The sequence below is a fragment of the Natator depressus genome, chromosome 12 (assembly GCF_965152275.1).
Source record: "Natator depressus isolate rNatDep1 chromosome 12, rNatDep2.hap1, whole genome shotgun sequence".
Taxonomy (NCBI): Eukaryota; Metazoa; Chordata; order Testudines; family Cheloniidae; genus Natator; species Natator depressus.
Genome location: NC_134245.1, coordinates 5,711,642 through 5,738,747, shown reverse-complemented (window position 1 = coordinate 5,738,747; position 27,106 = coordinate 5,711,642). Strand labels below are relative to the sequence as shown.

Below are 27,106 nucleotides of genomic sequence, written 5' to 3'. Positions count from 1 at the left end.
TCCTGTTCTCTTCAAGAATAAAGAAGCTCCTGTTAACACTGGTACTTACCTGGTAATGTGTTCTACTTCCTCTTAGCTTCAGCAGCTCCCATGCCCTCTTTTTAAGAGCCATTGAGTAGTTTGTTTGTTTTTACAGGACACTTGACATCTTGGAGGTCATAATGTCCCTGCTCTGTGTTTGTATCAACTCCTTGTTGGAAAGGCACTCCCTGCAGCATCTCTGTCCAAACACTTTCTTAACTACACTCTTACACATTGGGCCAAGCCTGTGAGAGTGAGTAGTTTCCAACACTCAAAATCTATTGTATCAGAGCAGCCAGAGGGAGAAACGTCCTGCCAGATCTTCCAGTTCCTCCCTGTGCAGGCACAATATGGAAACCACGGAGAAGATGCACTTGATTATTAAACTAAGCCGGACACTACAGAACTAATGCCAAAATGAAATCATTGCAAAACAGTGGTAGTATACAAACAGACCAAATGCAAAGCAAGATAACATTCTGAAATAGTGCAAACAAATCCACACTGCCATCCAAAACCAGCCAGGTAAACGTCAGTCATCAGCAGTTGGAACATGCTCCTGATCGGCAGGACTTCAGCATAGGGAGGGTTAAAGTTATTACTGAATTGGGAATGTGCACGCTCCTGCCACACATGAATCAACCTAATCAGAGAAGGAAGCACAAGGCCCAGGCTGGTTTTCCTAATGCTCTGGGGGGTAGGGGGGAGATTATCTTCTCATCCCACTGAAATTAGATCAGGCCAAAAACTTCTGTGAGTTTTTTGGTTTTTTTTTTTTTTTTTTTTTTTTTTTTTTACAATTGAGAACTTCAGAGTCAGTGAGGGAAAAGTGACAGTAAACTCCTGATGCTCTCACTGGATGCAGCTCTTCAGACACTCACAGCTTTGCATTTGCAAAGGACTGAGGAGGGAAAGGAACAGCACTAGCATCGGGGAAGCATACAAAGAAATGACACAAAGTCTCAGCTCCATTCCAGTCACTTGCCCTTCTAGTTTCCGTGTGGCTATCAGATGAGATGTCTCAGTCCTAACTCCTCTCTGAGGACAGCTCTGCATCTCTCCAGCAGTGTATCCAGACTGCAGCTAAGTTACAGACAAGCTTGGGTTTGTTTTTTTTTTAAATTTATTCTTTCGGTTCAAATATGTTTTAATGTAAAAAATATCCAAAGACCCAAACTTGCCTTCCTAGGATTAGCTCAGGCTCCCCCCTGCAAGCCCCGACAGCAGCTACACCCAGTGCCCAGAAAAGCGATCTCTGTATCATGATCTACTTACCATGTTTCTAAACTCCTTTATCCTCTTCCTCTCACTTCCAAAAGCAGCATTTTTTCTCTCTTTCTTCCATGGTTTTCCCCCCAAGCTTTTACTCTCTTCTTATAAATACGCATAAACCACTGAACCACTTTGAGCATGGAGCTGTAATCCAAGCCCTTGCCCGCCCCACTCTGCATTTCCAACTAATCTAACTCATGACACAGCCATGGGGCTGAACTAGGGGACCCTGAAGGCTGCTGTGACAGCCAACATGCTGCGCGTTGTTTAGCAGTAACAGATGTAGTGACAAGTGCAGTAAACACTGGATTCCACGTGCAGTGCAGCTACAGAGACACTACAAACCCAGCAATATACAAGTACCATAAGGCAGAGTCAACAAAACGTACAGACCTGCTATTCCAGAGAAGCCCTGTATAACTGATTTATACTTTCACTCAGTGGTTTCTTTGGAATCTGTCTGACCTTACTAGGAGACCTTCCCTTAATGCAAACACTCCAATTCAAAACTGAGGAAATGTACTGCTCTCTTTTTCCAGAAACAACATCTAAAGGGAGCAGTGCATGTGGGGAGCACACCAATGTCCCCCGAAAAGAGGCCTCAACCGATGCACGATTTTCAACAAAATTCACTTTCTGTTTCTGGAATGTAAAGAAAAGTGGAAGGTTTTCACCCAGAAGAGACCCCCAAAGGATTCAGAGGGGGTGCCGTGGATTTCCAATAAATGAGTAACAGGTCAAGTTAAACTATGGGAAACAACAATGGAGCCTACAGAAATAGTTTGCTGAATAACCTTTAGAAAGGAAATATAAAAGTGATGACTATGTCATGCAATGGCACCGAATCACATCAATATCAAGCTGGGTCTAAAGGCCTTTTTTCCCCAAGGGAGGAAGTAATTTAGCATGGCAAATTCCTCCACCCCTTCTTTAATTGTTTAAAATGGCCAGTGGCCAGAGCAGTGAGGAAGGTCACGGAACAGGCAGACAGTGGCCTACAGAAAAGACAATGGAAAAGCCAGTGGGGGTAGAAGGTGGGTGGAAATGCAGGTGCCTCAGTGCTGTCAGTAATCCAACAACACACAGGGACCTGACAGAATTGTGGCGGAAAACAGCCATAGACATGAGGACACAAAGCCTGATACTGAGAATCACTGCAAAAAACCGTGTTGCGTGGAAAGACAACAACATCCTGTGCCCCTCAGTGGTGGCGCGGGGTTTGGCGGCTGTGTTGGACGTACTGCTGGAATTTTTGTGGGCCACATGAAGGAGGGCAAGTGAGCCCCTCTCTCTTTCACTAGGACAATAGATTCAGGAACATGACGCAGGAGACCACTGGGACAAAGGAACCAGAAGCCAGCCATCATCGATGGTAGAACAGAAACCAACATCGGTATCTTCCACCGCCACCTCAGACTCAACAGGGCACAGTGTGTGCTGGCAGCCTCGTTTGGGTGTTGTCCACAATTCAAAGGAAACTGCGGTTCTGTGGAGACAGGCAGCCATCACATACTGCCACAGCAACTGGCAACGGAAACACAGACTAACTCAGCAGAGAAGAGGAGGGCGAGGGAGAGCTACACAGGAGCCAGAAAAGAATAGAGTGACACTGAAAGCAACAGGAATCGCTACGAACAGCCCTCTTTCCCTTCACAGAGAAGCCTTCCTAGGGTATCAGAGCAATGATGGCTAGAGGAATTGATGCCAAGGACTGGAGAGGAGCGAGGGGCTTCTCTTACACTCCTGAAATGGTGAGGTTTGTGACTTCCCTGAATTATAGAATGGCACAGCTGGTAAGTTGTTCAAGCACTCACTAGGCAGTTACCAGATTAGCAGTTAAACTAACTTGGTTTCAAAATCTTCTCCCTTTGGTGGAATATTGAGACCATGCCTATGTCTGTGAGGTCGGTAATCAAACTGGTGCCTCTGTCTCACTTTTAGTGGGCATATTCCGCATGGTCAGCCCTGGATCCAAGAGAAAAGTCTGACCCAACTGCAGAACTCACCTTGGATGCTTGATTATTAAGGTTAAGAGTGCGAGCAGCCAGTTAAGGAGTGGTTCCCAACATTCTCTGCCACGGCGCATCTTAATACCTTTAATTATTTTGAAGCACACCACCATATTGTCTCCAAATGAACTCATGAATATTCATGAGCCAATCCAGAGCAAGGCAATCTGGCTATTGTGTCAAAATTAACATTTTCAACAGTAGAAGCTAACGTTAAACCTAAACATAAGAACTCTGGATAAAAGTGTGCTCAGTGGAGAAAGTGACATGCACCTGAGAATATTATTTTGGGATGACAAGCAATTAATAATTAATTGTTTCTTCTCATTCCCAAAATAGTCTTCCCAAGTGGGTGGACATTTCTCCGCTGTTTTTAAATGCAATGTAATTAAGTCCCACTCAGAGTTCTGCCAACCTCAAGAGATCAAAAAACAAACAAGTCAGACCCCAACAAATCAGGAGATTGGCCCCCAAAACGTGGTTATTTACAAAGAGATAATATTGTTTTTTCAGTCTGTCTAACGATTGGTGAACTGCCCCATCCATCCTCAGAGAGAGAGAGAGTGTGATCGTGCTGCTCATGCTCCCATATGTACTGGGTAGGAGGGTTTTGGCCCCTGCTGCAGGAGTTCTGAGCCCCACATCTGCCCATCCCCTGCCTGGCAATGAATTCTGCCTCCCAACCTCCCAATCAATCCTGTGCCCCAAGGCTCCAAATCAGTTCTGCCCTCCAGCCCCCACGAGTTCCGTCCTCACCCTCCACCCGTCCAGCCCCCACCTCAACCCAGTTCTGATCAACCCCCACCAGTTCTGCCCCCCCCCCCAGCTTCCCCACCCAGCCCCACCAGTTCTGACCCAGCCCCACCCCCCTGTTTAGCCCCCTCCCTCACCTCTGCTTCTCCTGGGGTTTTTCCCAATCCCAACCCTGGGGGGCTGCAGTGGGGTCCCCTCTCCCCTTCCAGGCTGGGGGGGATGGCTCCTGGGGCTCTGCCCCTGCTTCCAGCCAGCGGCTGCAGGAGGGAATGGGAGGGGCAGAGGAGCTGACCCGTTGAGGGGAGGAGAGGGAGATTGAGCTCTGGTTGGTTGCTCTGCCCCTGGAGGAGGGGGTGCAGTGAGGCAGACGGCCAGTCACAAGGCAGCTTTCCCCACCTTCCTTCGCCCTCCCCTACCTCCACTCTCCAGGATTCAAATTTGCTATCTTAACCTGGCTTTGGGGAATGGAATGTGACACATGCATAATATCTGAAAGGGGCCTCGGCCCGGAGAGCTAAAGGACAGACTGCCATTCGGCTCCGACACTCATTAAAATACAAGGGAAGGGTTTTTCCTTCTCACGTGTCGGTTTTCAAAAAATTCCACAGCCTACCAGTTGGGAAGCACTGCATTATGGGACATCTACACAGCATTTTGGAGGGAAGGAGTGAGCCTCCCAGCCCAGGTCAACAGATTTGGGCTAGCACGGCCCGTACCAGGTCTCTAAAAAGAGCTGTATAGACAGCTTTCAAGTTGCAACTTGGGCTGGAGCTTGGGCTCTGCCTGCATGGGCTTCTGAATGCTCCAAGATCTCTGGTACCCGGTACACACTCTAGTCTTACAGTGTGTTTTGGGTTGTAGTTTGATTTCAAAGTCCTGGGGTTTGGATGTTACTGGAGCTCATGATCTGATTACGTACATAGTTTGGCCAGTTTCATCAGGTTTGCCGTTGGCATTGGGGAAGGCTGACGTTCTCTGCAAAACCTCAGTGAGTCTTTTCTTAAGCCGAAAATTGTATCAACAGGAAAAGATGGCACATACCTTCCTGGAGAACGTCCAGCATGCACCAAGGCACAACATGCTTCTTGTGGCTCTGGCATGCTTGTTTTGGAAACAGCCTTGTTTAGAGCAGGTTTTATTCTGGCCTATGGCAGGTAGGTGGCTAGTAAAATTATTTAAAAAGGGATAGCAAATGCCCTCTCCAAGAAGGCCCAAGAGGGCCTCTGCAGGATGTCATCTGTTCAACAGGGCAGTATAAGAGTTGAAGGACTCTGGCCTGTGTTATAAAGGAAGTCAAATTAGATTATCACAATGGTCCCTTCTGGCATTAAAACCTATGAATCTCTCTCCACAGATCATTAGACTGGTATCTGTCCAGTATGGACACTATCCAGCTATCTTCAGCTGTGTCTGTATACTCTCTGCTGCGTGTATATGGGGCAGCTTTTCCTTTTCAATCAGAAAAATACTCATAAAGGGAAGGTGGTGGCAGTGGAGGTAGCAACTGCTCTGGCAGATTTCCATACACATTCCTCTAGGTTTTAGAGCATCGACTTTAATTACAGGTAGGGCGGGTGAAGTTTAGGCGTAGGCCAACGGGCAGGCAGTGAAATGGAATAGCTGTCCATTAACATTAGCAACAAGGAGAATCGCAAGGTTAGGGTTAGTGATACTTATCCGTGTCCACCCAAAACCAAATACAGGATAGGGACAAGAAGGGGTATCTGGGATGTGTGTGGGTATTTTTTATATATTTGGGCAGAAAAGTGGGCCATCTCAAGGGGGTTATACGTTTGTAGATTTTTATGGCCCAAGGGGACCTATATGATCATCCACAGGCTACAGAATTTCACTAAGCAATTCCTGCCTGAGTCCTGTAACTTCTGATTCAGTTACATCAGATCTTTTAGAAAGCCACCCACTCTCAACTTAAAGATTTCAAGTGACTGAGAATCCACCACAGCCCCTAGTCTAATGGTTAATTACCCTCTCTGATAAAAACGTGTACCACATTTGTAGTCTGAATTTCTCGCTTCGGCTTCCAGCCATTGTTTGGCTAAATTAAAGAGCCATTTCCGATCAGAAATTTTATCCCCATTTAAATACTTATAGACAGTGACCAAGTCACCTTATATTTGATTAGTTAGATCAATTGAGTTTCTTAAGTCTCTCACTGTAAGGTAGGTTTTCTAGACCTCGCATCATTCTTAGAACTCTTTTCAGAACCTTTTCCAATATTTCAACATCAACAGTAACTGGACACTGTATTCCAGATACAGTCTCAGAAATGTCCTCTGCAGAGGTAATGCCACCTTCCCTACACCTAACGGATGCCACAAGACTACAGAGTACAGTTGGGGATTCCACTGAAAGAAACGTTGATTGATCAAGGGTGATGAGGCAAATCCAAATGATAAACACAAAATTTCAGGTGCAGCAGTGACTCGCGGCTTCTATTGCATTGGTACCACATTTAGGTGAGAGCAAGATCTGGGGAGCTCCTAAGTGGCTTGAAATGAAATTTCATAGATCAGAAGCCTGCCTGAGGTAGCTTGAGTACAATCTACCATCCTGCCTGAAGGTGAGTGAAGGCCAAAGATGTGTGACAAAGGTATCATTTGGGAGAAATGGACAAGGAATTCATCAGGCAGTAATTTGAGAAATCAGAGGTCTGCACTTTTCAAAAGGTTCTTAACTTTTTTTGGCCACATCAATTTAAAAAGTTTGGCCCATAAATTCTAAACACAGCCTGTTCAGTTGTCCTCAGTATGGCCTTTCACTATTTTTGCAAAGGTTGTATGTTCATTTTGGAATTATTTGATGTGACTGTTTTTTAGAACCTATCAGAACTCTGCAAAGTTTACAGGTTGTACACAAAGGCGTAATGGAGACCTAGGATTGAAATTTAAAAAATTAAGTCTCTAATGGGAAAATTTCCAAAAGAAGCTGAAGTCAGCAGCCTAAATCCCGTTTTCAAAAAGGATTTAGGCACTTCTGAAAAATAGCACTTAGGCTAGGTCTACACTAGGAAATTAGGTTGGTACGTACATTGCTCAGGGCTGTAAGAAATCCACCCCCTAGAGAGACGCAGTTAAACACTACTAGATATAGAGACCCATCAGTACTTCATTCTCCAAAACATATCACAGGCTATGACCTTCACTATTTCAGACAGAAGACTCAGATTCCAAGGCCAGAAGGGACCACTGTGATTATCTAGTCTGGACTCCTGTATAACACAGGCCGGAGAACATCCCTGTAATGGAGCAGACTCACCCCTGTGGCACCTCCTGCTGGTTGTCAGTGGGAATTAGCTCTTTTCCAGCTTGGAGTGTCCTCTGCAGGCCAGTGATCCACACAGCTCTGGCCCCCCATGTCCCTCACAGACCCCAGTGCCCCTTTCTCTGGGGTTCTGCCACCTGGCAGTAGCCCCACACTCTGCCTCTAGGTCTCCCCTTGCTGGGGAACCCCCAACCCAGTATCCCCATCTTGCCTCAGTCTGGGCTACTGCCAGTCATCACCAAGCCTCCACTCCCTGGGGCAGACTGCAGTGTAAAGGCCACTCATCACAGGCAAGGGGGTTCAGACCTGTTGCCTTCCTCTGCCTCCCAGTACCTCTGTGGGCCTTGGACCAGGCCCTACAGCCTGGGGAGTTGCCAGCCTGGAGCACCCCCACTCAGCCTGCTCCTTGCACTGCACTGCAACTGCACTGCAACTGCACTGCGTACCCTGTCAGGCTGGCAGCCAGGCCCTGCTCTCTCCCAGCCTGGAGAGAGACTCCTTGGGCCTCTGGCTCAAAGCCTTTTTATACAGGCCAGCTGGGGCCTGATTGGGGCGTGGCCCAGCTGCGGCTGCTTCCCCAATCAGCCATCCCCAGCCACAGCCCTCTCCAGGGCGGCTTTTAACCCCTTCTATTTTAGGAGTGGCGGTAGCTACCCCGCTACAATCCCCAAAATAATTCCTAGACCGAAGCTTTTAGAAAAACATCCAATCTACATTTAAAATTCACCAGTGATAGAGAGTCTACCACAACCCTTGAAAAATTGGTCCAATGGTTAATTACCCTAGCTGTCAAAAGTTTACGACTTTATTTGCAGTCTGAATTTGTCTTGCTTCAGCTATTGGATCGTGTTATACCTTTCTCTGCTAGATTATACATTTGTTCTACATATAGATATGTATAGACTGTAATCAAGTCACCCCTTAACCTTCTCTTTGTTAAACTAAATAGATTGAGCTCTTTGAGTCCATCACTATAAGGCATGTTTTCTAATCCGTTAATCTTTCTCGTGGCTCTTCTTTGAACCCTCTTCAATTTATCAACATCCTTCTTGAATTGTGAATTGATGGAGGAGGAATATTGCCTAAAACACACAGTATTTCATTTCCATCAGTAACTGTTTGGAAAAATATACCGCTAGCTATGATATTTATGGCACACTTAGGGTAGCTGTTTAAGACACATTGTAAAGTCATTGTAAATATCTTGCTGCTTTGCCTGGCCAGTGTACAGGGTGAGAAAGTAAAAGGAACCCATCAGGTTGTTTGGGGATCTGTAATTCTGCATCTCAATACTTTCAAACCTGTGATGGTATTGTTTTTAAGGTAGAATTTCCTTGTTTTCTACCTTTATAAATTGCAGTGTTTTGATAAGATTTTCCTTTCTGAAACCATGGCTATAAATTTATAAAATTAATTCGATCTTAACTTACATTTTTGTCAAGTCAAAAATAATTTCATCAGCAAGTGGGTCTTTGCAACAATCACATCCTTTGCTGATGGGACAGTAAACTGCCCCCTTGTCATAAACAGGCATATCCTACTTGCTGCTGAAGCTCCACCCACCGCTCTTGCTCCGAAGAGCCTAGGACCATACCATATTGGCGGCAAACAATAAAGACTGCTCAGAATACAAACACTCATGGCGTACAAAGAAAGACAAATCCATGGCTGACTTTGTGAGAAGTCGTGCAGATTCATACAGTGATTTTGACCCCTAAGTATGATGGTTTCGGGTCCCTCCTTTGGAATGGGATGGTGCTGGCCTCAGCAGGGCCGGCTCCAGGCACCAGCGAACCAAGCAGGTGCCTGGGGTGGCAAATGTAAAGGAGCGGCAGGACGTCGGGCTCTGGGGCGGCAATCCGCCCTCGGCGGCGGCGGTAATTCGGCGGCCGCTCCATTGCAACGCGTTTCGCGCTCGGCAGCAATTCGGTGGCAGGGACGCGACTCTTCTTCGGTTGCCGACAGCAATTCGGCGGCCGCACCATCACTCTACCTCCGTGTTCAGTGGGCAGGATTCCGCCTCCCTGTTTGGCAGCAAGTTGTTGTTGTTTTTTTGCCGCTTGGGGCGGCAAAAACGCTGGAGCCGGCCCTGGGCCTTGGTGCCAGCCAGGTTACAATACTGTATTTTGATTCTGGCTGTCTTAACACAATGTTTTTCTTACTTGGACTTTCTCATCAGCACATTGTGCTGTGTAAAGTAAAGCTGCAGGCACCCACCTCTCAAAACCAAGGGGCAGGCTGAATGAATGCTAGGTGCCAGCTGGGGACAGAATGGGAGCTTGTCTGTATTCAGATGCTATCACTAAGCTGACTACTTGTACTCTGTCTAGAAAGCATCTAGTTGCTCCAGAGCTAAGTCAGCTCTTTGCTTTTTCACGTAATTTGTTGGCTTTGATTATGAGGTTATTTTTCACATTCGCTCTGATTATCTCCAGGACAATGCACTGTTGAGTCTGTTCTTTCTATCAGCTGCATTGTTTGGAAATAGAAGAGGTAAAAGTCTGCTAGAATTCAAGGTCTCTTGTATGAGAGTTCCACTCCTACCATTCAACCAGCCCAATGGGAAAAGTTATGCTGAATAGCTGTATTACATTGTTTTTAATGATTCATGTATGGACAAAGAATGTGGATGGAACTGTTTGTCAGCTTGAAGAGCAAACGGTCTCTAATGCACACATCACAAGCTTTATCCCCCGATCAAAAACTTCAAGGCTGAAGCTCACCCCCTCAGCCCTAATTATTTGAACTGATGAGGTATTTCCTGTGCCTGCAGCTATCAGTAATAACAGGGAGTCTATGCCCAGAAGGGCATCCCATTGCTATATTTACTTGTGGCCGTATCCCAATATAGCTTTTTTATTGGAAAGCTGCTTTCCCTCTCTTTCCTGTAGTTCAGATACATTTTATGTACAGGCACATGGGAGACAGCTGCAGCCAGCACTCCAGTGGGTGTTAAAAGCCCCTCTTCATTGCATGCTGCCAACAATGCCAGGCTTGTTCCCCAGCACAGGCCTGCACTGTCTGCATGGTGGAGCAGGCATTTGCTCTCGCACTCAGCTTCCAGTTGCTATGGCAATTCAACTAAATGTAAAGCTAGTAAGAAAGGCGTTGTGCTGGCTCCCTGACAGGTTCTGGTGCTGCTCACTGACCCGGATGGGAGTGACCCAGGGGAAAGGGAAATACCCATGTCAAATGGAAATAGCACCCCCATAAATGCATTACCAAACGCGACCATGGGGAGTGCTGCTCCTCCTCCTTGCCCCAGTGGCCCAGGGCAATCACCGAGTGTGAGCAGAGCTAAACCCCCACCTGCATTCCTCCAGGGCATTGGGCTCTCAGGCCCAGCCCCACTTCTTATGTGCCTGGACTTTTGCACAGGTGCTGGAACAATGTGTATAGTGGGGGTACTGAGAGCCACTGAACCCAACTGTAAACTTTGTATATGATGGAAACCACTTCAAGCCAGAGGGTGCAGCAGTCCCCCAGCACCCCTAGTTCCAGCACCTATGGCTTTGGCTCCTGAAGAACAGTCTCGGGGTCCGTAAGGAATGACACTTCCTGCCAAGCGTTGTGAAGCATTAGCTACTTTAGAGGTGCATATAATATAAAGGTCCGGACTTGAATGTCATTTACTCCAACAAACTGTCATAAGTGACCCTAATAGCCAAGCTCAGCTGTCCCTCCCCACCAGCCAGGCTTGGTGGGGGAGGAAATTATTATTTGTACTCATTAACCAAATACCTGACTCTTAATCCTTATCAGTCTTGGGGAGTTTACATTTTCAACTTCTTTATGCTGGTGCAGTACAAAAATCCCCACTTGTGTCCATGTGTAAGGGAAAGTGCAGCTCTCCAAGAGTGAAGTTCACCCCTGTGGCAGGGCTAGCATAGGAACAGGCCCCACTTACATGTCACGTAAGGACTCATCCCAAACGCATCACACTGATGTTGTCTCCTAGACTCATAGACTTTAAGGCCAAAAGGGACCAACATGATCACCTAGTCTGGCCTCCTGCACACTGCAGGCCACAGAACCTCACCCACCCACTCCTGTGATAGACCCATAACCATAACATCATGATTTACGGACTTCGAGTTACAGAGAATCCGACATTTACACTAGTTTAAACCTGCAAATGACCCGTGCCCCATGCTGCAGGGGAAGGCGTAAACCCCCCCAGGGTCCCTGCCGATCTGACACAGCCAAAAATTCTGCTCCCTGCAGTAGCTGCTGAGTGGGAGCTGCCCTCCGTGATATCCAGGGGGCAGCCGACAGATTCTCACCACTCTGCCAGAACCTTCTGCTTTAATTGCAAGTTTGTGAATCAGTCCATTCTGCCTTACTCATAAAGAGGCGGATTAAGATTTATTGGGGCCCTGGCCACAAAGAACATTTGGGCCCGCCCCCCACTCCGCTAGCCATGAGGCCCCGCCCCCTGCTCCTCCCCTCCCCCTGAGGCCCCGCCCCCTGCTCCTCCCCATCCCCCGAGGCCCCGCCCCCTGGCCAGACCGGAACCCGGGCTCTGGTAAGAGGGAGCCCTGGCCTGCAGGCTCTGCTGGGCGGTACCCAGCTCCCACCGCCCACGACCGCCTGGCACCTGCCTCGGGGCCTTACCCAGGCGACGGGACCAGGGCCGGGCGCAGACACGGCGCGGGGATGGGTGGCACAGTCACCACGGAGACAAGCCCCGCCCCATCTCCCAGGACCCCGCCGCTGCCATAGCTGGCCTGCGGCCGCCTGACAAACAGCAACGTCTCCCCCCGAAACGATGTCTGTGCACGGACCCTCCCCCTGCCCTGGGCAGCGCGCCCCGGGGGAGGTGGGGACATGGGCCCGGGGCTGCTCTCGGGCATCCCGGCCTCCCGCCCAGGGCACGTGGAGGGCCCAGGGCTTCCCATAGCAACCCAGGCTCCCCGGGCGGCTATTACCATCGCCCAGCTCCTGCTTCCAGCCTGGCCAGGAGGCAGGGCCCTGGGCGTGGGGGGGGGCACAGTTCCGGCGCCAGTGGCCCCCCACTTCTGTACAGGTTCTGGCAACCCTGCAGAGGCCCCCAAATTGGCCAGGACCCCTGGGCACGGGCCCCATGTGCCTGTACGCCTGTGCATGAATCCACCACTCCACTCACCATGGGCACGGTCCAGCTGCCTTCAGCGAGAGCGCAGCGTGAGATGGGCTTGAAGTGCGAGGCTCTGACACACAGGCAAGCGGTACCTTTGAGCAGCAATGGGGACCACAGAGGAGGAAAAGCCAATGAAGCTATTTGGACTCCATTGGACTTGGGTTCTCTACCCTGCCATCGCATGGCTGTTCCCTCTCTGGCATCCCCCATGGGATGTTTGTGTGAGCAGCTGCCTGATGCTCAGCACGAGCCTGCGGGTTTTTGTAGGGTTGTTTCCATTGTTCTGTTATTGTTAGTCCCAAACGTGGCAACGTACTTTCTTTCTGGAAAGTTTGTTTGGCCAGCTGTGGGGGGGCACTTGGGTTGGTGAGGGGCTGTCGGCTCCTCTCCAGCCACAGGCTGCAGTGTCTGAGCGCAAGCAGCATTGCTGGTAAAACAAAACGATTCCAAGTCACAAGACAGTATCAAGTGTCTGATTTATAGGTGCTGAGTAGGAAGGGGCTCTCATCCCTGGAAGGAGAGGGGGATAAACCCCCTGTCAAAAGAAGGAGGGTGAAATATAGATCAGAATGGGGTATGGCAGGGCAGAAGAGACCAATTAGAAAGCCGTTTGCGTGAGCTGACCTCCATGGCACAACTGCTGGCATTTGAAAAACGTACATTTGTATCTGAATATCTTCATATTCCTGGTGCTAAAGCAACACGTCTGACACAGCCAGAATAGGAATTAGGATTTGCATCCTCACAGAGGTCCCAGTAAAGCTAACATCATGCAACTATTTAAACTCTATGGACAGCTTAATACCATTTCCCACTCCTCACTTCTCCTTCCCTTAACTCCAGGTCAGCTCCATGTGAGTACACTTCAGAGAAATACTCCCCTGCAGTTGTTCTCTGAGACAGATCCTCACACAGCATCCACTCTCCTGGCTCAGAACAGGGGTGTATCCCTGCAGTGGGAACTTTGCAAGGCTGCTGGTTTTAGTGTGGGAAATCTCAGCCAGCCCATCTACGGAAGGTAGGTGCCTGTGGTGCTCGTACCATCTGTTCCTTTCAAACCAGGAAATAAAATTACCCCATGTAACAAAACAATAAATTGACTAGTGAAAAGACAAAACAGGTTTGGATCCTCAGGGAATAGGGAGGGTGGGGGTGCGAGTTCTGTATGTGTATGATGAGGCATAGCAAACAAGAATCACAGGGAAGTAATTTTCCCTTCTCTCTCATAAGAGACCTGCAGTAAACAGAGCTGCAAGAGGGACCATAGACCAAAGCCCTAACGCACAAATACTGCAGTAAAAGACAACGGAAATTCGCTATACCTCCAACTCCCCAGCAAATGTCTTGTTACAGAGTAAGGTTCAGATAGTTCCCCCAAAATAAGATTGAGACTTCCCCCAAATTAATTAAAGTATTCTGAGGGAGTGAGACAGTTTGGGCAGCCCAAGTCTGGCAAGATTTGGGTAATGCAGGTCACTCAGGTTCTAAAGCCAGGGTTCCAGTGTAACGTGTCTTGTCAAGGAACACAGATGCTCCCTGGTACCCCAATTTCCCGTTCCTTTCTGAGAGCGACCAGTGAAGGAGGGTCAGTGTACCGAACCACCTCAGCTTCCCCACTAACCAGCTCTCAACAATGCCTCAAGCAGTTCTCATTTGTTCAACGTATCTTTTACTCCTAGTGCTTTGAACCTTCGCTTGCTTTTAACAAGAAATCATTCCAGAACTGGCTGGACCGGACATGGAGTCATTTTAGGCAAGAGGCAGGGACTGGCTTCACCATTTGAAATTACATCTGTTGGTGAGGTAACAGTGAAACTGTCTCCAGAGACCCCACTCCAGGACTCTCACTGTCTCAGAACAGTTCCAGAGCATCAGACAAGCCTTGTACCTCTACATACATACTCACAGCTCTGAGGCCCGGCCTTACCGTATTTATAGACTGTAATGACCTGTGGCCAAGGCAGGCTAGGAGCAATCCAGAACAGTAGTCAAGTGGATGCGAGTGGTTGAGTAGCCAGCAGGTCAATCCGTATCAGAGGCAGTCCAGGGCAGCATTTCAGTTCTTGCAGGGGTCAGTAACCAGAAGATCCAGGCAGCAAGGCAACAAGGCAGGGTCAGAAGAAGGAACAAGACAACCAAGGCAGCACCCAGCAGGCAATGGTCTGTTGCTTAGACAGCTTCAGTTTCCTGTTGGGGCCTTTACATAATCCAGGCACCCAATTAGAGTGCTGCCCGTCCATCCAATCTGGGCCTGGGGTGTGGCCTTGTAGCGCTTTGGCACTAAGGCTGTTGGCTAGGAGCAGTGCCTAAGGATACTGGCTGAGGTTCTGCTGCTCCTGGGTTCAATCCCAGGCCCTTGACATCACCTCCTTCCCTCAGGGCACCAAAGGACCAGGCTTGTCTGTATAGGCTCTGTGAAAGGCTCTGAATACTGCTTTTCTCTGGCTTAGCGTAGAGCCCGTGTTGGCAGAGTTTTTCTAGGACCTTGTGCACCTGCTGGTTGTGCACAGGGCTAGTCTTCAGAGTAAATTACGACGTCATCTAAGTAGGTGACCACATAGTGGTCCAGCATATCTCATAAGACATCATAATTAGATGCTAAAAGGTCACAGGCACATTAGTAAGTGGCCATACAGAGTGCAAAGAGCAGTTTTTCATTCGTCTCCCCACTAGATTCTGAGTAGGTTGTACAGCCCTCAGAGGTCTAACTTGGTGAATACCCAGGTTGTTCTTGCCCAGTCCAGAGGTTCTGGAATCAGGGGTAGTGGGTGTTGATTCTGCACTAGTCCACCCAGAGCTTTAGGGAGCTATCTTTCTCTTTCACACTGAGGATAGGGGCCCCGGCCAGGAATGTGGAATGCCAGATGAGACCTTTCTCCAGATTCTCATGGATGTAGTCCTTAAGGGTGGCTAATTCGGGTTCTGACATGGAATATGTATGGCTGAACAAAATTTTGGCCTCGTGCTGTAAGTCGATCGGGCAGTCGTATTACTAGTGAGAGGGTAGTGTGTCTGCATTTCATTTTTCGGATACGTCTGAAAACTCTTGGTATTTTGTGGTGAATATGATGGCTGACACTTGTAAGAAGGAGCCTCCTCTGTTGCCTGGAGCATCTCTCCCTGTTTCCGAAGCCCAGGCAAGGCATTTGACCAGAGGTTCTGAAGGCTTGAGCTTGGAAGTCAGGAGTCAGTTGTCCTGGCAAAACTTACAATCAAATGTCATGGTGTGCTGATGTCAGAATACGTACGAGGCATGTTTCACTAGCCAGGGGATTCCGAGTATCAAAGGGAAGTGTGGGGACCAGATCAGGCTAAATTGGAGGAGCCCTCATAGTGCTCCCCAACCATCACCTCCAAAACTAGTTTCCTGACTGATAGGGCCAGTTGCAAGCAACGATCCTGGAATGGGTTTCTGGGTGGGGCGTGGTGGAGATTTCCCTACGTCGCCCAGGCTCAACCCCCTACTGTGGCTGGGCAGGGTCGTTTCCCAGAACTGCATGGTTCAAAGACTTAGCAGGACAGACGGACACCACCAAGCTCCATCCAGAAACCCATTGCAGGTGCCTGGCCCGACACTGTGGAAATGTTCCTGCACCTACAACTCCAGGTACAATTCCAGCTCCAGGATTCCGGACAGGAATCCACCCACAGAGAACTGAACATAGGAACATAAGAATGGCCCTACTGGGTCAGACCAAGGGTCCATCCAGCCCAGTATCCTGTCTTCTGACAGTGGCCAGTGCCAGGTGCCCCAGAGGGAATGAACAGAACTGGTAATCATCAAGAGCTCCATGCCCTATGGCTCATTCCCAGCTTCTGGCAAACAGAGGCTAGGGACACCATTCCTGCCCATCCTGGCTAATAGCCATTGATGGACCTGTCCTCCATGAATTTATCTAGTACTTTTTTGAACCCTGTTATGGTCTTGGCCTTCACAACATCCTCTGGGCAAGGAGTTCCACAGGTTGACTGTGCACTGTGGGCCATGATTGATCCAGGAGCTGGTGATAAGTTCATGCACACTCTCGTGGCTCAAGTACCTGGCCTACCAATACAGCCTAAGGCCACCCCTGATTTAGTCAAGACGAATTTTTTCCCCTTGCTTGGGACGCAGGCTTCAGATAGTTTCTGCAACTTTAACTTAAAGTAATTCCAAGCCTCCTCCACATTCGGATCCTTGAGTTCTTCAGTCCAGTCCACTTCCTTAATTCCCTTAATTTTTTTTTAAGTTAGCTCTTTTGCAGACCCTTGTTGCAGATCTGTTTCTGTTTATCTTTCCATTTAGTTGAAACTGAATTACCTCATGATCACTCGAACCAAGGTTGTCCTCTACAACCAGTTCTTCTATGAGGTCCTCACTGCTCACCAGAAACTACTCTTGTTGGTTCAGCGACTATTTGGTGCAGAAATCTGTCAGCTATCACATCCAGGAAAATTGGTCCCTACTGTTATTAGTAGCACTTGTCCTCCAATATATATTTGGGAAGTTAAAGTCTCCCATAATCACACAAGTCCCAGTAGTATTTATTTCATTAAAAACATTAAAGAGGTCTCAGTCCATACCCAAACTGGATCCTGGTGGTCTATGGCACACCCCCAGCACTACAGCAGGGGAACCTCTAGAAGCTTTCTTCCCCAAAGTGATTTTGGCCCAGACAGACTCTGTCTTATCCATTCCATCACTTCTAATTTCTTTACTGTCTACTTCAGCATTAATATACAATGCTACTCCACCACCTTTGTCTTTATTTCTGTCTTTCCTGAACAGCACAGACCCTTCAATACCTGTGCTCCAGTCATGACTACTAGTCCACCATGTTTCTGTTATCCCAACAATATCTGGTTTCACTTCCTGCACCAGCAATTCTAACACAAGTTCCATCTTATTTATCTGGGTGAGGGCCATTCAATGAGAGGAGGTGAGCTTTGTTATTCCTCACCCCCATGGGCCAACAGCAGCCAAGACAGATCCCTCAGACCTCTGCTTGAAAGCTCTCTCACACAGGGCATTGCAACCAGGTGTAGATCAGCTTGAAAATGTCTTCAATTCAGCCTTTAATTCCATAGTCTGCAGGATCGTTACTCCCAGCCCTTCAGTGGGTTTGCGCCTCCCACTCTAAGAAATGCCAGGGGCAGATGTGGTGCAATTATTTTTCCTTCGCTAGGACCATAAAACGTAAGGGCTCACAAAGCTCCATCTTTTCATTCCTCCAGCTCAGTATGTGTGTGAGGTCCTTTGAGATGTTTGGGGCTGCAGCTAACGGGCTGGTCGTACTCAGTCCTACCTCTCTTTTTCACTGAATTTGGATTCCATAGGTCCACAGTTTTGTAAGTGCTGGGCTGAGATGGGGAATCTGGATGAAAACAAAGGCTGCAGCTTGCACTGGATAAAGAGGAAATAATGTTTTTGTTGATTGGGGAATGGACGGAGTTTTGATATGAAAAAGAACAACACAGTCAGCCCTTGGGTGCCTTATTGCGATAGTAAATTCTGTTTATTTTACTGCATCCCTATGTTTCCAATGTGCCATCAGTGTTTATGCTGACAGTGCATAACTGCCAGCGGGAAGCTAGAGGTTCTGGAAAAGTCGCCGGTGGGAAGCTAGAGCGTTCTGGCTCCTGGCAGGGGGCAGCTGGGACTTTTGACACTTGGGAAGTCGTGAGATTTAGACATTTTCAATACAATGATCAGCAGTGGAACAGTTAACCTTCATGAGATGCAATTCAGGAAAACCCATTGCCCATTAGATCAACATGATCAGTAAAAACGATGCATGTTTATGTTTAATGATAGAGAAAAAAGGATTGCCTGAAAAGGTGAGTTTGCCCTTGTGTGTCACTGAATCAGCGTTCCTACTGTCCCTGGATGCAAATTCCCAAGCCTTGTAGCTGGAAGTGAATCATGTCTTAGGGAAGAGATTTGCATCTGGTGCAGCTCAGTTTCTAACAGCCAGTGCTGTGTTTCTGTAGTCAATGGAGAAGTGTAAAAATATGTGACAGATCAGAAAGCCTGAAAGGAGCCTGATTATGTGACAAACAAACCCATAAATAAATAAAAACATCACTAAAAACAGCTGAAGTGCCAAGGCAGCAGATGCTGTTGGCAGAAAATCCTATTCACAGCTAACATCTGTCTTCTGTGCTTCTCACCCAACATGAACACGGCATATGGATAAACAGCACTCCAATAGCACTGTCCTCTGCTAATCTATTGCTAAGTGGGGAAAGAGCATATGACTACTGATGGAAAGGAAAGCATGAGGATGTTGTACTGAGTCTGTGTTTCCACTACTTGGGAAAACTTAGAAGAACACCTGGTTATTAGCTGTGTTTTTCCAAAATCATCCTGATATTATCATCTTGCATTTCTATAGAGCTGTAAAGGTACATCTTGCTTTACAGACTTAGATAAGACACATTTGCTGTCCTGAAGAGCTTGTTTAGTCTCATTTAGACTGCACAATGCACCCAGGGCAGGACAGTGGCCAAGAGAGGGTGAGGGATCAGGGATTGTTGATGAGATGAAAGGAGGAGGAGGAGAGAGAGAGGGTCTTTGGTGGATGAGATGCCACGTGTGCTCACATGGGGGTAACCACAGTAAAAGGCAATACACTGAGAATGGAAGAAAGAGAGACTGGGAGCAGTAAGGTGTGAGGATGAAGATGAGAAGTGGGGCTGAGAGAAGTCAATGTCTGTGTTGTGTTGCACTTGTATTTGTGTCTGTGTATGACTCCTGCTTTGGCAGAGGCCAGGTCTTCTCAGCATGAACATAGACACGAACTCATGCGCCTTCGCAGGCCCTTCCCCAGGAGCTGGGTGGGGGGTGAATAGCACAATGAGGATATTTCCATATTATTCCTGCAGACAATGTTTTCTAGTATGATTTGTTCTGTTTTAGCCCTTTCCTCTCTCTTGTGGTTCTCAGACTGCAAGGTTTGAGGATAACATGAACAGGTGATAATTGGGAACTATTTAAGAACACTTATTAGATGGCCAAAAGGCCACAATTGAGGAAGAAGTCTGTATTGGTTAAAAATGTCAACCTGCTTCAGAGAGGGAGTGAAGGCAGTTATGAAAAAAATTATAAACAAATGGATGAAAGAGGAAGTTGATAGTAATGAATATCAATCAGAAGGTAGCAATTGTAGAAAATTGATAAGGGAAGCAAAGGGGCACAAGGCAACATCTATGGCCAGCAGAGTTAAGGTCAATAAGAAGTTGAAGTATATTAGGAACAAAAAGAATTCTAAAAATTGTATTGGTCCATTACAAGATGGAATGTTAGAATTATCAATAATTATGCAGCAAAGGCAGAAATGGTCAATAAATACTTCTCTTCTGTATTTGGCAAAAGACATATGATGTAGTCATATGATAACATGGATGCAAATTCCCAAGCCTTGTAGCTGGAAGTGAATCATGTCTTAGGGAAGAGATTTGCATCTGGTGCAGCTCAGTTTCTAACAGCCAGATAACAGATAACATGATGTGATAACACTCTTTCCATTCCACTGTTATCTCAGAGAGATGTTTAGCAGCTACTAAAGTTAGACATTTTTAAAATCAGTAGATCCAGATAACTTGCATCCAAGAGTTTTTAAAGAGATGGGTGAAGAGCTTGCTTGGACCATTAATGTTGATTTTTCAGTAAGTTTGGAACACTGAGGAAGTTCCAGAAGATTGGAAGAAAGCTAATGTTGTGCCAATTTTTAAAAAGAGTAAAACGGAATGAGCAGTGTAATTATAGGCCTGGCAGTTTAATACCGACCCTTGGCAAGATAATGGAGTGGCTGACACTGGACTTGATTAATAAAGAATTAAAGGAGGATAATATAATTAATGGTAATCAACATGGCTTTATGTAAAATAGATCTCGTCAAACTTAGTTAATATCTTTTTTGATGATATTACGAGTTTGGCTGATAAAGGCAATAGCATTGATGATACTTTGACTTCTGTAAGGCATTTAACTTGGTACTTCATGACATTTTTATTATAAAACTAGACCGATATAAAAGTAACATGGCACACATTAAATGAATTAAAAACTGGCTCACTGAAAGGCCTCAAAATGTAATTCATAAATTCATAGGTTCTTGCAGGACTCCACTGGAAACACTCCCACTCGATGACCATTCCCTTTTTAGAGTTACATTGAGACCTATCAGCTAGCCAGTTTCTAATTCATACCATTGTAAATAGGGAATCATCACTGAACAGGCGTGTATCTAGTGGAGTTCTTGGGTTTATGCTATTTAGTATTTTATTAATGACCTGAAAGAAAAATATAAAAATCACTGAAAAAGTTTGCAGATGACACAAAAATTGGGGAGTGGTCACTGATACAGAGAGACCTGGATCACTTGGTAAGCTGGGAGCAAGCAACCAATATGCATGTTAATATGCCTAAATATAAATATATACATCTAGGAACTAAGAATGTAGGCCATACTTACACAATGGGGGACTCAATCCTGGGAAGCAGAGACTCTGAAAACAATGTCGGGGGGTGGGTGAGTGGGTGAATAATCAACTGAACATGAGCTCCCAGTGTGATGCTGGGGCCAAAAGAGCCAATTCATTTTTTGGATGCATAAACAGGGGACTCTGAAGTAGGAATAGGGCGGTTATTTGACTTCTGTATTAGGCACTGATGTGACGGCTGCTGGAATACTGTTTCAGTTCTGGTGCCCACAATTCAAGAAGGATGTTGATAAATTGGAGACGATACAGAAAAGAGCCATGAGAATGATTAAAGGATTAGAAAACCTGCCTTGTAGTGACAGACTCAAGGAGCTCAGTCTATTTAGCTTAACAAATGTTAAAGTGTAACTTGATCACAGTCTATAAGTACCTACAAGGGAACAAAGATCTAATAATGGGCTCTTCAGTCTAGCAGAGAAATGTCTAACATGATCCAGTGACTGGATGCTGAAGCTAGACAAATTCAGAGTGGAAATAAGGCATACATTTTTAACAGTGAGAATAATTGACCATTGCAACAATTTACCAAGGGTCATGGTGGATTCTCCATCACTGACAATTTTTAAATCAAGACTGGATGTTTTCCTAAAAGATCTGCCCTAGGGACAGTTCTCTGGCTCATGCTATACAGAAGGTCAGGCTAAACGATCACAATGGCCTCTTCTGGCCTCAGAATCTATGAATCTTCTATGAGAGGTAGCAGAACTGGCTCTCTTGTTTAACTTACACAGTGCTAGGGACAGAACCCCTGTCCTAGAGCCCCCTGCACATAGGAGGGTGAATGGAACAAGCAGCTGTACATGTCCTGGTCTTCAGAAAGCATGGGATGTGGATGAAACTAACTAAAGGGCTGGCCTTCCTCCAACGCACTAGTCCACTTCACTCCTTATTCTCTCCTAGCTCCCAAAGGCTTCCCAGAGATCAGCGTCACTAAGGATACGAAGAACAGAGTTTGCTTTTCTCAGTTTGGTGGGCATGAAAACAGATGTGAAATCTCTCCAGCCATGTCACCTTACACACACCTACATATGCCCCCTTTCCCATCCCCTTGCAGAATCACATGGCTATCCCTAGCCATAGGAACCACAGCAGAGAGCAGGAATGGGGAGACTGTAATGGCACCAGGACACTCCTCCAGGGGGAAAAGTGGGAGGAAGAATATGAAGTTTCATTTTCTATTCAGTATCCCTGCAGGCCCTGCTTCAATACAGCCTTCCTTTCCCATTCTGCGCACAGGCCTGCTGTACCACCCCATGACACCAGCTTTATGCTGCTGTGAATCCACTCATCTCAGTGATCTCAGTGATGGTTTTTCCATCAACGTAGTTAATCCACCTGTCCAAGAGGCAGTAGCTAGGTCAACAGAAGAATTCTTCCATCAAACTAGCCACATCTACACTAGTGGTTAAGGTTGACCTAACTACAGCACTCGGGACAAAATTTTTCACAACTCTGACTGCCGTAGTTAGGTCGAGCTACTTTTTACTTGTAGACCAGATCAGTGTCTCCAATAACTGCTTGTTGTAATGCAGGGCAGAAAGTGCCCATTGTAGGTGGAGAGGCAGCTGATAGGTGGGAACACAAATGGTTAATATACCGTCAGGGAGTCTAGGTGAGCTAAGGGGATCTGATACATACTGAAAGGACTGACTGCTCACCAGTGTAACCGCCATTGCTGCTGACCCTTCGGCAAGGTCACAGCTGTAAACGCACGTTGACTCTGTTTATGTACAGCTTGTTTGAGGCAAGGGAGTAAGGATCCTTGACAGTCACACTGCTGTGTTTTATAGCCATTATAGTTCTAAATTAGCAGTATGGAGGTACATTTTCAGACAGGTGTAACTTATCCAGCAAAATATGTGACCACAATTTTCATCTACAGTTAAACTGCTGGTACAAAGCTGAATGTTTGTGCTTTCAACACCTGTGTTAGATGTCTTGACATCCAGGAGACGGTTGTTAATGTTACCAAGTGAATGGTCCTGTGCACAGAATATGGAGAGAGTTAGAAATGCACCAGGAGAAAGGGAAGGGGAAACAGAAAGGAAATGCTTCCCGTTTGTGATAAAAATGGATTTCAATGTCACAAAAAAAGCATCATGACCTTGAGGAGCTCGTATCAGAATGAATGCAGGGCAGGAATCAAATGCTCTGTCTTTATTTATAGGCCAAGAGACGCCACTCTGACACAGCTGAAGCACAACCAGTGCAAGGAAATGGTTTTGCCTTCCCAGTGGAGCTACAGAGCCCTGTACCAGGCGCTTTCCAAACAAGGATGGAAAGGAAGCCACTCATCATGGCCTGCCAGAAAAAAAATGCCCGACCTTCAGTGATGGCACAGCATGAAAGTACCCCTACATTCACAGGGCCAGATTCATTCCTGGCATAACTAACCGACTGCTGATTAGCAGAACATAAATATGTCAGTGGGTCTATTCTCACCTTAGGGCCAGAATGTATCCAGATGCACACAGTGGGGAGAGAAGAGACCACCCACCGTCTGGCTAGGGAGCAGAGCCAATGCTCTGTGCTAGCCCAACTGGTGATGCCACCCAAAATGGGCTGGGGGGGACAGTGCAGGGCCCTGGCCTCAATGCCTCAGTTTTGGCCAGAGCAGTCCAGCTGTAGGATGGTGGGTTCCCATTGTAGTGTGCGCAACCCCATGGCACAAACAGTCATTACAGCTGAGTCTGCCTGAATTGGACTTTATTGGACTCCTGCTGCAGCATGATTCTGTCACAAATCCTGACTGCAGCCCTGGGCCTTAGGGTCCCCAGCTTGCCCGTCATTTCCACCAACATTAATGGGCAAGCAATACCCAACACTGCAAAAGCAGAGTACCTGCACCACCTGCACTCTTCTTACTCACCATCCCATAGTGAACTTCTTCACACACCAGACAGTCAACCTGTGGAACTCATTGCCTGGGGATGTGGTGAAGGCCAAAAGAATGACTGGGTTCAGAAAAGAATTAGCTTAGTTCATGGAGGATATGTCCAGCAATGGCTGTTAGCCAAAATGGTCAGGGACACAATCCCATGCTCTGGGTGTCCCTAAGCCTCTGACTGCCAGAAGCTGGGACTGGACGACAGGGGATGGATCACTCGATAAATTTACCCTGTTCTGTTCATTCCCTCTGAAGCATCGGGCACCAGCTGCTGCCAGAAGACAGGATACTGAGCTAGATGGACCATTGGTCTGACCCAGTGTAGCCGTTCTTATGATTAAGTCATGTGCCACAGACTGCACATGTGGCCCCACTGACAGCACTGCACCCAAACTCCCTCCAAGCAGACACTGCTCGTCTGTCGAGGTATTAAAGGGAGTGAAGCTACACTGCCTGGAGATGGAGACTCCACGTCCTTGTACAAGACACTGGAGCTGCACTACCTCCAGGCTGTTCTGCAGCAGTCTGATGGCCCGCCAGACGACACTAACATCAAGCGGCATCTGCTTTCAAGGGGACAAACCCTGCACAGGGCTGGGTCACTCTCTCTTCCCTTGAGGCCGTCTCTTTCTGCTCTGTAATGGAAACTGCCCACCAAGATAACTCCAAACTCAAACAAACCAGGAGAAAGTCACGGCTGGCCTATCTCCATGGACGCCACCAAGAATCCGAAGCCAGCAGAGAACTGCCAGCACTCGCCTGGCAATCTTAAACTTTCGGTGCATTTTGAGATTACTGTGGCTATGACACTGTGCCATGCCCTAGCTGGGGCAGGCGGCTTTTGTCATTACATATGGATTATACATAGGCTTGCCAAAATGCAATGTTTATTTGTTTATCACTTTGATGGAAGATCATTGTTTCTTTTTAAGCACGTTTAAAAATGTTTATCTATTTAAATTTTCACCATCACAGGATTATTTTTTGTGGGGGGAGGGCAGACAATTATTTGAATGACAATAAACAGAGAGTCAAAAAGTTAAAGCTTTGTCACCATTAAACCCACAAATTATCAACCTCACACGGCAGAACATACCAAGTCAATATCCTTCAATCAAACTCTAGTAAGTTCTCAAGCAGCATTTCTCTTACTTTGCCTACCTGTGAGTTTGGATCATCGATCGAAAGGGTTTTGTCCGTTTGTGTGTATATGGGGAAATTGACATTTACCCATAAAATCGAATCCTTCCAAGCCTAGTTAAATCCAGTCCCAGCGCTGCATGCAGGCTTTTCACTCCACCCTTGCTACAGGGCACAGATCACACGGGCAGAGCAGGATTCTAGCCCAGGTGCTTATGCAGCTCCTTCAGGGAAAAGGCAGGACAGAGAAAGAGGGAAATGGAGACAAGTAGAGAGAGACGGGGTGTGGAAAGGACAAAGGCAGAGGAAAGAAAACACCAGCCCCTTTCTCAGTGACTGGCCCATGCTGACACTCCCTAAACATCCGTGTGAAGGGGGCTGGAGGCAGGGCACACACAGGGGAAGGGCCCGGCCTTTGAAGCCCACCTCACCTCTCGGTGCAAGGGCCATGTTTGTGACCTCTGGGGCCTCTTCCCCTGAGATGGAGTGCAGGGAGGGGTCTGGTTTGCCAGGAGAGCTGATATTGGTCAGTTGATGTTGCTCACAGATCATGTTATTCCTGGCCTTGTGCTCAAAGTCCCCACAGAAGGCACATTTCACACTAACTAACCCAACGCCTTTTAGCTACCTGGCATTTCAGTTGTTTCCACTCACATTTCCACACCTCCACTTGTCAGCATCTCACAGCAGCTGCAGGGGGGAGGGGGCTCTCTGGGAAGCCATCTGATTTTCACTTTGATTATTAGCTGCTTTTGCTGTACCAGGCTGGTTTTAGCCGGAACGAAAGCCCTTGGCGTTTTAAGACCCTGTTTTCCGTAACATCCAGGCTGGAGCTCTACTGTGATGTGTTCCTGCTGCAACAGCTCTAGAATGGTCTCACATACTGCCAGGGTCTAAGTTACCCAGAGATGTCCGGGTATCAGGAGGAGCTCCGTTGGGGTGTTTACAAGAGGCCCTGCCCCTCCGATGCTAAGCAATTATTCTTGTCAAATTCACTAACCTTAATGAAAGAATCCCCTGCTGAGAATATTGTTCATTAGCTGCTGTGGGTTCGCGGTGGCCGTGCTTCGGGTTCCATCTGGGGAGCTGCAATGCCCATTCACCACGGAGGATAAGTTGTATGCTGAAAGCGCAGGTTCAGTTAAGATACATTATGAATTCATTAAGCCAGCCATCCGAGTATATTCAATTCACCTAGCACTCAGTCTGCTTCACGGACATGGGAAACCCAGGATTAGCCCTGAAAAGCCCCATAGAGCACCGAAAAGCAGCTGCCACCAGAGGAGTGATTTTCCGATAAACATGTTTCTAGCAAGTGCAGTCATTAACCAAAGCAAAAATATGAAATTCTACAGCAATTAAAGCCATGAACAAAACTCCCTCATACTGACATGGGCATTTGCAAAGAAAAACAATTCTCCCCTGCAGCTCTGTGAACATTTCACTCAAAAATTCCAGATACACTGTTTAACTATATTAAATCCTCATTTCAGATTGCAAGTAAAGTAAGGTCTTTGCTCAACAAAAGGATGTCATGGTTTAACTAATTAATTCAATAATCCTCTAATTGCAATCCTCATGAGAGGGTCTGCTTTTAAAGAAAATAATTACCACTAAGTGACAACCTCTTTGTGAAGTCCAGTCTGATCAGGGGAATTTTCTTAAGCCAGAAATATAATCATGGCATGATTTCCCAAAAGAACAGAATGGAACAGCTGGGCACAATCACAGTCTGAAGAGTCAAGATTCACTCAATTATTAGATCTTCAGTTCAAAATGTCATTCTATAGATTGTGCAAACATGATGGTTTTTTAATATTCATGCCGTGTTAAAGCTGAAATTGTACACAGACAACAATCAGGAAACTCTGACTTAAGATTTGCACACAAACTGTCCATGTGCCCCATAAGAAATATACACAACTCTTTCATAGAATATCAGGGTTGGAAGCGACCTCAGGAGATCACCTAGTCCAACCCCCTGCTCAAAGCAGGACCAATCCCCAATTTTTGCTCCAGACCCCTAAATAGCCCCCTCAAGGATTAGAACTCACAAACCTGGGTTTAGCAGGCCAATACTCAAACCACTGAGCTATTCCTCCCCATTTCAGTACATTACCACACATCACACACTGTATT

At 46.9% G+C, this 27,106-nt stretch overlaps 1 protein-coding gene across 2 annotated transcripts in view; it reads right to left on the bottom strand.

Moving 5' to 3' along the window:
* The window catches only part of PLEKHG4 (pleckstrin homology and RhoGEF domain containing G4), a 213,395-nt gene that overhangs the window by 168,764 nt on the left and 17,525 nt on the right, over positions 1-27,106 (bottom strand). The window contains exon 1 of one of the 2 annotated variants that reach the window (XM_074968424.1): positions 1,297-1,838. The exons of the other annotated variant lie outside the window; for it this stretch is intronic. Coding sequence (XP_074824525.1) covers positions 1,297-1,299 — 3 coding nt within the window. The 5' untranslated portion in view covers positions 1,300-1,838. Of the gene's footprint in view, positions 1-1,296; positions 1,839-27,106 lie in introns of those variants that run through there. 2 annotated transcript variants of the gene reach the window in all.